Source organism: Eumetopias jubatus, unplaced genomic scaffold (assembly GCF_037043125.1).
Source record: "Eumetopias jubatus isolate StellerSeaLion01/CBP00866 unplaced genomic scaffold, mEumJub1_p1.0 scaffold_15, whole genome shotgun sequence".
Lineage (NCBI taxonomy): Eukaryota > Metazoa > Chordata > Mammalia > Carnivora > Otariidae > Eumetopias > Eumetopias jubatus.
The window spans coordinates 92,779,239-92,791,716 of NW_028274821.1; the positions used below are offsets into that span (position 1 = coordinate 92,779,239).

The following is a 12,478-nucleotide window of genomic DNA, read 5'->3' on the forward strand; positions in this document are numbered from 1 at the left end:
CACAGCAAGAATTGAGCCCAAGGCTCCGAGAGCCACTGGGTCAGGGGATGGAGGGCTCCTGAAGACTCCATAGGCCCACCCATGCTGGCTGGGAGAAAGGGCCTTCCTGCCACGAGGGACGGCACGGGGTGGACGAAACCAGAAATCAGACTGAAGCCAGAAGAGGTTCAAGTGTGAGAGAGAGGACCCGGGAGGAGGGGGCGTCAAGGGGCAGACTCAGGGGCAGGAAGCCCGTGGCTAAGCGCGCACATCCCGCACTGTTCCCTCCGGGGCCGTGGACGCGCAGGAGAGCCCCCCTCCACCTGGACTGGACCACTGCCCGCCCCCTGCAGCTGGGACTCCCGGGTGCACCGTCCTGACCTTGCGGGCCGGCCTCATTGCTCCCCGGGTCTTCAGAGGTCACTCCCACAAAGCGAGGCTTCCCAGGCCGGACCCCGCATCCTCCCGCGACCACAGAGGTCCCACCACAGTTGGGAATCTAAGGGGCGTGTGCACCGACCCCACAGGCCCTGCTCCATTTGCCGCACCGCAGACCTGAACCCTCGGAGGAGCAGCAAGGGAGGGCAGGGGACAGCGCAGCCGAGGGGACACACGTGGCCTCGGCCCAGGCTCCAAGCTGGCCTCAGCCCCCTGGTCCTGGGAGGCAGCTGGCCTCCCTGCAGCAGCTCTGGTGACCTAGAGGAACCAGGCGTCATGGGGGGAGCGGGGGAGGGGGGGCGTTGCAGGCACCTGCCGCCGCCAGGGGCCCCCCAGGGCCAGCTGGTCCTACGGTGGCCTGGGCGGAATAGCCCTTCAGATGCCCACGTGCTGGTTACACCTTCCCCAGCCCCGCCGCCCATCCCCGGCCCCTGCAACCACACACGTCTGCGATGCACACGTGTATATAATGCAAATAAATCTGCTAATCCATTAGGTTAATTACACGAGCCTTTCCTCTCTCACGTATCTTTGCAATTTTACAAGTCCTTTTTAAAAAATCTTCTCAAGTCCTAAAAGCAAGAGAGCACTTATAAATGAAGTCCAGCAAGGCTCAAATTAAATATTTACAAAAATTATTATTTTTACCTCTTAACCTACCTCTCAATTAAACAGATTTTTAGAACAAAACTTACAAAGAATTTCTTGCTTGCCAGCTCGAAAGTTTCCTGCGTTTAACAGTCTCATATTTGCCCTGCACGATAATGACGTGGCGCTCGAGAGGTTAAGTGCCTTCTCAAGGTTTAATTGTCTCTTTGCAATCATGGCTTCTGGAAGGAAGGTCATTCCCAGGAGGACCCAGGTTCCAGGGCTGCGAGGTCCAGACACGGTGAGATCCTGTGCTCCGGGGCCAGCAGGTGCCCACGTGGCCACTGTCCCACGCCCAGGGTGGGGTCGGGGCTGAGGGTGGGGTCCTGCACTGGCTCCCCTCAGAGCAGGGGCGGCTCAGGGAGCCCCAGGCCAAGCACAGGCTCGTGAGCCTCGGGACACGGCTCCCTCCAGGAAAGGAGAGAAAACCACGCCCGCGTTCCCGGAAGGATCCCGGACACGGCACGCACCCCACATGCTCCAAGCCCTGTGTGGTTCTTAGACCAGCTAAGCGCCCCCCGAGGGGACCCTGGGGGGCAAGGAAGGTGGGATCCCCCTTGGGCCCTCCCAGATTCTCTGCAAGGAGACCACAAAGCCACAGTGGTCACAAGGGGGCTAGGGGGACCCGAGGAGCAAAGAAGGGCCACGTGCCAGCCGTTGCGGGGACCCACTGCCCAGGCTGAGGATGCGGTCCCCTCAGGGCGGGGAGGGTGGCGGGGTGGGGAGAGAGGGCTGGGTAGCCTGCTCGGCAGACACTGGCTCCCGGGCTAATGCCTCTTAGGGCTCTCAGATGGCCTGCCCACTCACGTGGCACCTGTCCCCGCCCCGGGGGCCGGCTGGCCAGGTGTGGGGTGGCCTGGCGCTGGACACTCCGGGCGGAGCACCTCTCCCCGGGCAGCTCAGAGCACCCGCACATGCTGCCTTACTCCGCCTCCGGCTTGTTCCTGCTCAGGGACCGCCAGGCCTATGGTCAGCCCTGCTCCACGTCGGAGGGTGTCTCAGTGAGAACCAGGGAAGCCGGGAGCGGGACCGTGAGGCCGAGTGGGGAGAGCTGGGCCCGGGGCTGGGGCCTGGGACAGGCCAGGTCACCTCTGAGCCTGGGTCAGCGGACACTTTCTCACGGGCTGCCTGGGGAAGATTTTAGGGCTGGTGGTCGTGGTCCCATGGTCTGTGTCTCCGCCACTCTGCTCTGTCAGCAGAATAAAGGCCACGGGACCACCGACCGCGGCCACCGAGCACAGAGGCAACGGGGCACGGCCACAGGCCCCGTGTGCCGACTCCTGACCTGAAACCCCCAGAAACACCCTCAGCGCCCACGGTGGGGCACGAACAAACAAACGGAGGCGGCGTGACCAGCGGTCGGTCGGTCGGGGAAAGGCAAGCGATGGGGGCCCACGTGTGCCGAGCGTGGAAGCAAACGTCTCTATTGAGAAAGTGCGTGGCTGCCAGGATCCGGGGTCCCTGCTCTCACCCTCGCAGATGGGAGACAGGGCGTTAGTGCGGGTGAAAGGCACAAAGCAGAGAGGGTCCCAGAGGGAAGAGGGTGAGGGCCCCAAGCCCTTGCTCCCTCCCCTGGGAGCGACCAGACCAGCCCTGCCTGCGGCCCCTGTGTGCGTGGACCGCCCTGCGCTAGACGGGCCGCACCTTCATCTCTGACACCTTGTAGAGGCAGCCTTTCCCCGACTTCCGGTTCCTGCCGTTTGCAAAGGTCTTGTGAGCCCCCCGGAGGTAGAGACCGATGCGGTTCGACAGGTGACACGGATAATAGCACCAGGCCCCCTCGCAGCGCTCAGCACGGTTTTCTAGACTTGAGTCGTCCTGGTCCTTGGTGGAGAAGGCGAGGTTGTTGGGTTTGACAGGGAGTCCCCTGCACAGAGGGAGAGTGGGCCGTTTTACTTGGATCCTAGGTCTAGGCAGGAACGTGTCCTGTCCAGGGGTGCAAGACGTGTACTGCACAACTCTAGGGGGTGCCGGGGAACACTTGCTCTCTGGTACAGTGGCCTTGGCATCCGTCATCCCCTCTGTCCCTGCCAGCTGGCAGGCACCCTGACTTGGAGGGAGGCCACTCGTGGCCCTGGACTCCTAGGTTGCTCAGCAGACAGCGCCAGGCACCATGAAGCAGGAACTCAGCTCCACAGAAATGGGCCACATTAGCAGCGGGCCCCTGTTGGTGTCAATAATGGCGGTAAATAAGAATACCAGTTCTCCCGGACTTTGTACTAAATGGGTCACAAGGGCTTTGTTGGCACCATGAGGTGCGGGTGACACTTCCTTCACCTATGGATGGATGGAGAGCCACGTCTGGCTGCCGCCACCTCTCTCCCCACAGACGAGGCAGAGCCAGGAGGGGAAGCAGGTCCCCTCTGCACTGCAGCCCAGGCCCCTCGGCCCAGGGTGGACACTCAGCCGCGCCGCCCCCAGCGAAGGTTCCCGGGACCAGCCTGTACTTCTCGGCCTCGCCCGCCATCTGGAATGAGCTGTACTTGGCAAATCGGCGGTTACCCTCAAAGTCCACGAGGTCTACACGGAGCTCGTTGGTTCCTGGGGCAGAAAGGCTATGAGGTCCCAGCAGAGGGACCCTCTGTCCCCAGGGCCGGGAGGTGGGAATTTAGGAAAGCGTGTAGGGACTGTCTGAACTTGGCAGGCAGGGAAGGTCTGCACGATCATGGAAGAAGTCCTTGGTTATATGAAGGACTTGAACACCACTTCCCCAGAGTCCTTCTACTGCACCTGTAATCCCCTCTTCCTGTTCATCTGCTGGAACACGACGCTACTCTACATGCACGTGTGCATTTTCCCGGCGGGCTCTGACATCACTCGCAGACACCTGCCCTAACCGCGGTGGCGTCCCTGCATGTGGGAAGGTCGGGTACCCGCTGGAGCAGGTGTTTCAGGAGTCGGCCAGGGCGGACTGGGCAGGGACTGGTGGCCGCCTCCCCAGGACAGCGACAAGTGACGCTCTGGGCAGACGAGCCCGAGGGTAAAGACCCTGCCCTCATCCAGATCGTGCAGGCTGGGGTGCATGCCTGCCAGAGTCCTTCACCTTGGTCCTAACGTGACCCGACCTGATGTGTGAGACCACGGCAGGGCTCCCACGCATGGGCCGGGGGGCACAGAACTAATGGGTCCCGCTCAGATGCACCCCAGCAGGAGGAGGGGTGTGTTCCTCAGCCCCGCGGGGCCAGGCTCAGGTCCGGGGCAGGTGGAGGTCAGGGACGTACCCTGGGCGGTGAGGGCGTGGATGTTGTCATTCCCCAGCTAGAACTCCCCAGCTGACTGCCGAAGCCCTTCTTGTACACGGCCCAGTCTCGAAAGAAATCCACGGAGCCGTCGCTCCTTCGCTGGAAAAACCTAGGGAAGGCGAGCGGGCTCGGGGACCGGGGCCCGGCTGGGGTCCACGGCTCAGGGGCCCCACCACCTTGGAGGAGGCCTCGTCGCTCAGGGAACACCCCGACCGAGAGCCTGGCATGGCTGTGGGGCTCATCTCAGACCCCAGGGGTGTACTGAGCCCACGTCCGAGGGAGGGGAGAACTAGAGGAACAGAGAGGGTGGGTGACACGTCCTAAGCCAAACAGCTGGAGGTGTGGGCTCCTGTCGGGCCGCGCCCCAGAGTCTGCACTCCCTCCCGTAGAGTTCGCCCCCCACCAAGGTGTCTGGTTCGCCCCGGCCTGGGCCAGAGGGTCGGGTCAGCCTCACGGGGGATGTGGACAATTTGACAAAGGCCACCCGAGAGTGTCCCCCCTCGGGCGGCCGAACTGCTCTGTGGGATCCCCAGGCAGAGCCCGCCCTCCCCCTTGCTCCACTGGGCGGTCTCCGGTGCCGACACTCACGGTCCAGCCCCCGCCGTCTGTGTCCACGTCACACAGCACGCGCAGGGGCCGGCAGTCGGGCAGGTAGACGGTGATCCCGCCGCTCAGAAAGTGCCCCCTCGTGAGCAGCTCCCTAAGCGTCCGAGGCGCTGGGGACGGACCCGGAGGCTGATGTCAGGCAGGGAGCCCTGGGCGGGGCGATGATGGGGGGCGTCTACACGGATGGAGGGGGACCCTGGGCCTGGACCGACCCCGAGCCGCGGGTCGCGCGGCCGTGATGGCCATCACCCCCTCCCAGGCCCGCCCCGCCTTAGTCCCTGGACCCCTGGCCTTCAGGGCACATTTTAGCTTCTTGAGAACATTGCCAGGTGCTGGCTGCCCATTGCTGAGTAGCCGAGGGAGGGAAACGTGTCTAAGAGCGTGTGGTCCTTGGATTCTGGAAGCGGGGCAGTGTGGGGCTGGCCTGTGGGCGGCGGGAAGCGTGGGGAGGTCGGCGGCGTGGTCAGGCACCTGCGTCACAGGACTGATGCGCAGGCTCTCCTGTTTGTGGGGAGAGGACGCACCCATCACGGTCTGGAAACGGGCGCCCCCGTCCCCTTCAGCCACAGGTGCTCGGCGGCCGGCATACAGAATGCAAATAGGATCGGGATCTGTCCGGGGCAGACCGTCCAGTCCCAGGGATGGGCTCCAGACTGCCCGTGCCTGGAAGCGGCTCTGCTGGGTCCCCCGTGTCCAGCCTGGGCTGGGGGCCGTGGGGCAGCGCTGTCACTCAGGGTCACTGTGTGCACCCGGTGCCGGCCATCTCCTGAGGGCCCCCGGGCCTCAGTGGCGCGGGTATGGACTCGCCCCGGTCTCTGGTCGCTGTCAGCTCCACCCGCTGTCCCTCCGAGCCTCCGCCTGGGGAGAGCGCTGGGGCCTTGGGCATTCGGGTCTGCGCCCCATTCCTGCGCTCTTGTATGTGCACGGAGTTCCTGACTGTGTTTAGAGTTTGCGAATTGCTCCTCTGACTCTTACAATTTGGTAACGAAGTGAGAATGGATAGGAGGGAAAGTCCGTGAAGCGTCCCCAGTCGGCAGTAATGTTGTCTCACCGTCACTTGGGTCCAACGCGGGCAGACGCTGGGCTCGGGCCCTCGCCGACCGGGCCATCAAACCGAGCCCTGAGCCAGACCTTGCACGCCTCCCACCGTTTCGCTGACAGAAGAGGGACTTGGGTCTGAGCCCCTCCCCAGGGGAAGCTGCCAGCTGACTGTGGCTCTGGGTCCCCCACGTGGACAAGCCTGCCGAGGCGCCCCCAGGACCGCGAGCCGAGCTCCCCTTTCTCCCCGCGGTCTCCTGGAGAAGAGACGGGAGGATGGGGCCCCCGATGCGGGGAAGTGTGGTCGGTGAGAGGCCGCGTGAGCGCTCTGGACACCACCCAGCTGCTCTGCCCTCAGGGGCCGGCGGGAAGCACAGCGGGGGCCGAGCCCCAGGCCTCCTGCTCTGGGCAGCACACCCTCATTGCTCTCTGGGTCTCCAAGGGTTCAAAGGCCAGGGTCTCCAAGCCGGGGAGTGGACCCCGAGGCCTGGGATCCTGCCCCCGGGAAGGAGAGGGCACTGTGGGCCAAGTTCCTGGATCAGGACCCTGCTCATGCACCAGCTCGAGGCTCCCTGGGAATGGAAATGGGTGCCGCCCCCCCCGTCCCTCTGTCTGCCCCCCGTCCCACCCCGTCTCTCCCTCTGGCCACCTCCCTGGCTCCCTGTCTCCCTGAATCTCTGTGTTCCTCTCTCATCTCTCTAGGGACAGAGCCCGGGGTCCGCCGAGGGGTCCTCGCTCTTCCTCATGTTGTTACGTTTGGGTCCCGTTGGTCCTGCCTTCCCAGGGACTCCAGGGGAACCAGGTGCTCCTGCCAATTCCAAGGACACGGGCATCAGGGGCAAAGGTGCGGCCGCCACAATTGCATGTGAGCTCTCTGCCCCAAGTACTGAGGTCCGCCCAGGGCCACTTCTCCACAGAACCGCTGCCTTGGGGTGGACGGAGCAGCCCCGGGCACAAGGGTGGGGACCAGGCCGTCACCTGGAGTCCAGGCCCCAGGCCCGCGCGGATTCCTGCCCCTGCTGAGCTCTGTGTGGTGGGCCCAGGCCCGTGCCGCCCTCGCCGAGGCCTTCCGTCCACTCGGGGACCCGGGTCTCGGGGCACATCCTGGGAGACCCCCTCCCCCTGGTACCCGCAGGAGCCGGCCACGCTCTCCTGCAGTGGGGTCCCGGGCGGGGCGAGCCAGATTGGCCCCGTGCCCAGCGCCCGGCTAGGGTCCTCCCGAGCCCCTCCACGTAGGGTCTGACTCCACCCAGAGAGGAGCCACGTGGCTCTGACACTGGCTGTGCACAGGGCCAGGCCTGAGCTCCAGCCGGAGGGGTGGGGAGATGCTCGACCCCGGGTGTAGCTGGAGAAGAGCAGGGCCCCCGTCACCCCACCCCGCGCCCGCTGCACCTACCTCTCTCTCCGTTGACCCCTGCGTCTCCCTTGGGCGCCGCGGCCCCGGGCAGCCCCGGGCAGCCTCGGAGGATGCTGAGCTTGTCGGAGCCCCCCAGCCCCACCACCTTCCCCTCTGCAGAGAAACACCAAGTGACAGTCGGTGCCTTCCTCCTGGGCCTGGCGGCTCAGCAGATCCCGCAGACGGGCGGCTGACCGAGGCTTCTGCCTGCGTGGTGACCTCGGGCCGGGGCAGACCTCTGGGGACCCCTGAAGGTCAGGCTGGAAGTGGGCTTTTTGCCTCTGGTGTAAATAGACTTGCTCTATCCCCCCTCCGCCCTGCTGTGGGTGCTGGTCAGGCCCGAGGGAATGGCCTTGGGGCCCCCCTGCCTGAGGGCAACCCAGCTCCCCGGTGCTGTGTGTCCCGGGACAAGTCAATCAAGCCCTCTGGGCTTGCGTCCTCTGAGCTCCAATGGACAGGCGGAGCGCTATCATTAGACATAGCCGCATGTGTATAACCTGAGCAGGGTCCGTGGCGTTTACTAAGAGCTTCCCTGAACACTGGGGACTTTCAGTAAATAATAACGATAAATAGTGAGAAGAAACTTGGGGGATTGGGGGTCAACATGGAAACTTCACCCCCAGACCTCAGGCATGTGCTCACAGAATTTCTGAGCCAGAAGGGGGCCCTGTGGGTCGCCTGGAGAGAGACGTGTTGGCTTCAAGGACACAAGGGGCCACCGACCCGGGAGAGGAGGTTTATTGACTTCGTGGAGTTTCATTGTGTCGCTGATAAACCTAAAACGTCCTCGTGCAAGGCCTGAGGCCTGGGGATGGCCCGAGGCCGCCTGGACACCACAGGCTCCTGCAGGGGACAGGGCTGTGCCACCATCTGGGGTCTCTTATGTCCTCACCTCACTGTCAGAACAATGTAGACTTCATTTTTAAAATTTGCTTAAGTTTTTCTCATTAAAAAAGAATACTTGGCAATTTTAGACACATTAAGAAACAAGACAAGTTTAGGGAAACAAACTGTCCCATGATAGCCCCTGAAGGGTCTCACGTGTGTGTCGGGCCTCACGCCCTGCAGACCTCTCTCGGGATCCTGAGTGTCAGTCACGTTCTCCGTCCCGCCAGCCCTGGCTAGCCAAGGCACGGTGTGGCCCTTGGACACTTGGTAGCACACCTGTGCCTGTCCCGCCCGGGCCAGAACCTCCCACAGCTCAGCGCAGGTGGGAGGGCTCATGAGAGCCGCCAGCCAGGGAGAGGCGTTCCGGAGCCTGCCCTGACCTGCCACCTCAGGGACACCGCGGGGCTCACGGTGTGAGGTCCCAGCGCCATGCCAAGGCACACCGTCGGACCCGGGCGGCATCCGCCCTCTACCTTTGCACACAACCCACGGGTCGGGACTTGACGATCGCCCCTGCTCCTACGTCAGGTGATTGTCCCCTAGTTCCTGGACGCTGCTGATTGCCCCCTTGGTCCTCGACCCTGGTGATAGGTCCCAGGCTCGTGGACCCTGTTGACCTCCCCCCTGCTCGTGGACCCTGGTGATCGCCCCCCGGCTCGTGGACCCTGGGGCCCGGAGAAGAAGGAAGCCTCTGCAGGGTCCTCTGCCGACGGCACAGGCCAGGGTGCGGGCCCAGCGGGTCTGACTTCAGAGCAGTGCCCATCACCTCTGGGTGAGGCTGCCTCTCCTTTGCCCAACAGCCTCCTCTTCTGGAAAATGACACGTAATGTGTGCTATCACGAGGAATATGAAGGAATGTTGGCGGCGGGCCGAGTGCGAGGCTGGCATGCAAGTGGAGGCTGCCGGCTGGCCGAGCACCGGATCCATGTCCGGACGGCTCACCCGGCGTCTGACTCACCGGGACAGGTGTCGGCGGCGGCGGCCCAGGCCCCAGTGCACGAGAGCACGATGGCGAGCGTGATGGCGAGCGTGACGGCGGGTCCGGCGGCCGCAGCAGCTCCTCCCTGCTCCATGGCTCTGGTCTGCGCGGCCGCGGGAGCGCCCTGGCTTCTGTGAGGCCCGGCCGCCCACCTTGACCGCTGGCTTGCTTTCTCACACCGGTGGCCACTTCCTCCTGAGGCCTGCGCGCCAGCCGGGGACGACACAGCCTCACACCCTACCTAACGAGCGTCCAGTGTAATGGTCCTCGCTTCCTCTGGGCAGGGACACTGTCCCCAGGGGAAGGCCCCAGGCTGTGTGCAGGGAAGGGCCAGCCTGCCTGTTGGTGTCTAAGGATCGTCCTCTTGGGGGTTGGCCAGGGAGACGCGCAGGGAAACTGGTGACTAAGCTGCCCCGGGCGGCTTAGCCTCCGGGCCCAGGTGCCGTCGTACTAGGGGCAGGAGAGGGGCAGGCCCTTGGGGAGAGGACCTGGCTTCAGGAGAGGGGACCCGGCTTTGGAGGAACCTCAAAGGTCTGGTGGTCTGGGACCGCTGTCTGTGTGTGGGGTCACCCCTGGCCTCCTGGCTGGCTGGCAGAACTCCCGGAGGGGTGGCGTCCAGGCTCCTGGGGAGAACCTGCCTTCAGGTTGGTGAGGCCGTTCAGGGAAAGCCTCTCCTCACGTATCCTCTTTTTCAAGGGCCCGCAATCGCTGATTAAGCCACAGGCCAACGTGGCCTATCCTGGGGTGGCATGTCCTACTACCGTCAACTCGGACTGGTCCGCGGCAGGGAGAGGCGCGCTCCCTGGGGACCCGCGGGAGGGACGTCCCTCGGGGGCCTGCTCTCGACGTTCAGGGCAGGACAGACGCAGACAGCCAGGCCACTGGCTGCACGAGCGGGGACTGTCCTCCCACAGGGTGTAGACAGGTCGAGGCACCAAAATGCACCATGCTGATAGTGTAGCGTAAAGCAATCCACGGCAATTTGGTGTTTTGAGTATTGGCAACATTGAAGAGAATCTGGCCTGTTAGCGCAACAACGTGCTAATCTAACTGAAAATGGGACCTTGAGGCTCGGACCCGGTTGGGGATTTTCTGAGGAAATAGTCCTGTGTATTTAGCTCTGAAACAGGTAAGAGACCCCTACATTCCGCACATTCACCTATTTGCACGATTAGACTTCTAAAAATTAGCTGATGCCCCGAAGCTTCCAATAATGGCAGACAACTAACTGCTAAAACACAAATTGGGATATATTTATTTTGCGAACACGCTGATGATGATTTCAGCTGAGATTTCTTAAGTCAGGGAATGGAACAAGGATTTCTCATAGGCTCCTTAAAGACAGTCATGAAAATGTGCCTCTTATATACAGAGTAAATCAAACTTAAAAGCTTAAGGAAACCACTGGACTTTTGAAGTGACAATTGTAAGTACTGAACAAATCCCATGTGAACTCACCGTAAAGACAGTAGCCCGAGGAGTGGTCATCTCTGTGCAAGAGGCCAAACAGGACCCAGCCGTGAAACACCACAGAGGGGACATAAGTCCACAGGGCAGGGGTCAGGCCCAGGTGAGCCGTTGCACCTTGGAGGGCGTCTCTGGTCATGGATGCGGGATCTGAGGCCCAGAGAAAGAAGGAGGCCGCTCTGGGGGCCACACAGCCTGTTACCCGAGCACCAGGACTAGAACCCGGCTCCCCGGAGTCTGTGGATGCCCACGCCCCCACTCCCTCGCCTCCCTCCATCTGTCCTCCACCCTCTGTCCAGTCTCCCGGTGAGAGGCTTGGAAGTCTGTGCTCAGGCTCCAGGTCCAGGGCTCCATCAGCTCGCCGCCCACCGCTAATTAGAAGCCTCTTCGCAGGAACTAGACAGTCCCACTTCCCCTCTGGAGGCTCCTGCTGGAGCCGAAAGTCCACTCGATAGTAAGTGAAAGACCCATCTGGGCTTGAGGATCAAAAGCTGAAGTCCTTTCTTGGCTGCCTTGTTGCGGGCTCTCCATGCTCCAGAACAGTCCAGGAGTCTGTCACTGTTGGTGACATTTCTCGGGCGAGAGCATGGGGACGTGGCTTGGATCGGCCCCACAAGCAAGAGCAAGGAGGGATGTTTAGTGAGCAGCTACTATGTGCCAGGTGCTGGTCTGTGCCTGGGACACCGCGGGAAGCACTCTTAGGAAGGCAGAACACAAACAAGCAGACCAACAAATAAACAATAATAATGTGCTAGGATATGATATAATTTGAGAAAACATGTGCGCTGCGAAGGACGTGTGCACAGAGTATCATCGACGGTGACTCAGCCAGAAACAGGAGAAACCTGAAATCTCTGTGGCTTCCCACCGAGCAGTGATGTCAGCCCACTGTGGGGGCTCCTGGCTGGGCGCCCCTCCTCCCCACGGGGACTCCGGGACCCACATCTCCTCCACCGGCCGTCTCCGCCACCTTCCATGTGTGGACCCTCTCCGCAGGGGCATCGTCACTCCAGCCAAGCTCAGAGGACCCCGCGGGGGCGGCTTCGGACCGGGGGCACGTGCCTCCCTCCCGCCCTGTGTCCTCGGGCGGCCGGGTGCTGCGGCCCCGTCTGAGCACTGGGAACGCTGAGGGAGGCAGCCTGGTTATGAGAAGCGGCGGGGGTGGGGGAGTGGGTGTTGCTGAGCGCGCAGCACAAAGGCCTGACACTCCCCAGAGAGTGCATTTTCGAGGTCACTGTTTGCATCGTGACGCTTTTCCACTCAGTCACCGACTTGCATCCTGGTGTTCCCTGGAGATGGAGTTTCGTAAGCGGCGTATCACGGGGCCCTGGTTCTCCTCCGTGCCGCTCAGCGCAACCCTGGATGCGGTCGTGCTACGTCTACCATCTTGCTCTTTCCCTGCCATCGCATCGTGGTTCTCTCTCGCCTCGCTCTCGTCGGGTTGACCTGGCTTTCTCGGTGTTTCACGCTCTCTCTGCCTTGACTCTTTGGCTCTGCCTCTTTGTGTGACTTTCAGTGGTTGTGCGGGGAATCACGCAATGCAGCTCACATCATCACTGTCCCCCCTCGGGTGACCGGCATGCCAGGTCACGATTCACGTCCGAATGTCCCACAATCCTTTTCCTATAGTTGTTATGGATTTTGCTGCTACATATGTTATGAGCCCCTGAAATGTATTTTGATTATTTGTATCTTAAAAATTCAATCGTCCTTTAACAGCCTCTTTAAGGGGGAGGGGCGGGAAGTATTTCATACATATTTACCATCTCTGCTGCTCTTCCTTTCTTCCTCAGGATC

General features: G+C 62.3%; 1 protein-coding gene across 1 annotated transcript; it reads right to left on the reverse strand.

The window, feature by feature from the left end:
• Positions 1-2,694: 2,694 nt before the first annotated feature.
• Positions 2,695-12,086, reverse strand: LOC114203654 (ficolin-2-like). The gene is given in 10 exon segments (XM_088018832.1): positions 2,695-2,932; positions 3,468-3,606; positions 4,287-4,337; positions 4,340-4,414; positions 4,895-5,062; positions 6,706-6,759; positions 7,348-7,461; positions 9,194-9,416; positions 11,625-11,806; positions 11,954-12,086. Coding segments are annotated over 10 exon segments (1,377 nt in total).
• Positions 12,087-12,478: the final 392 nt, after the last annotated feature.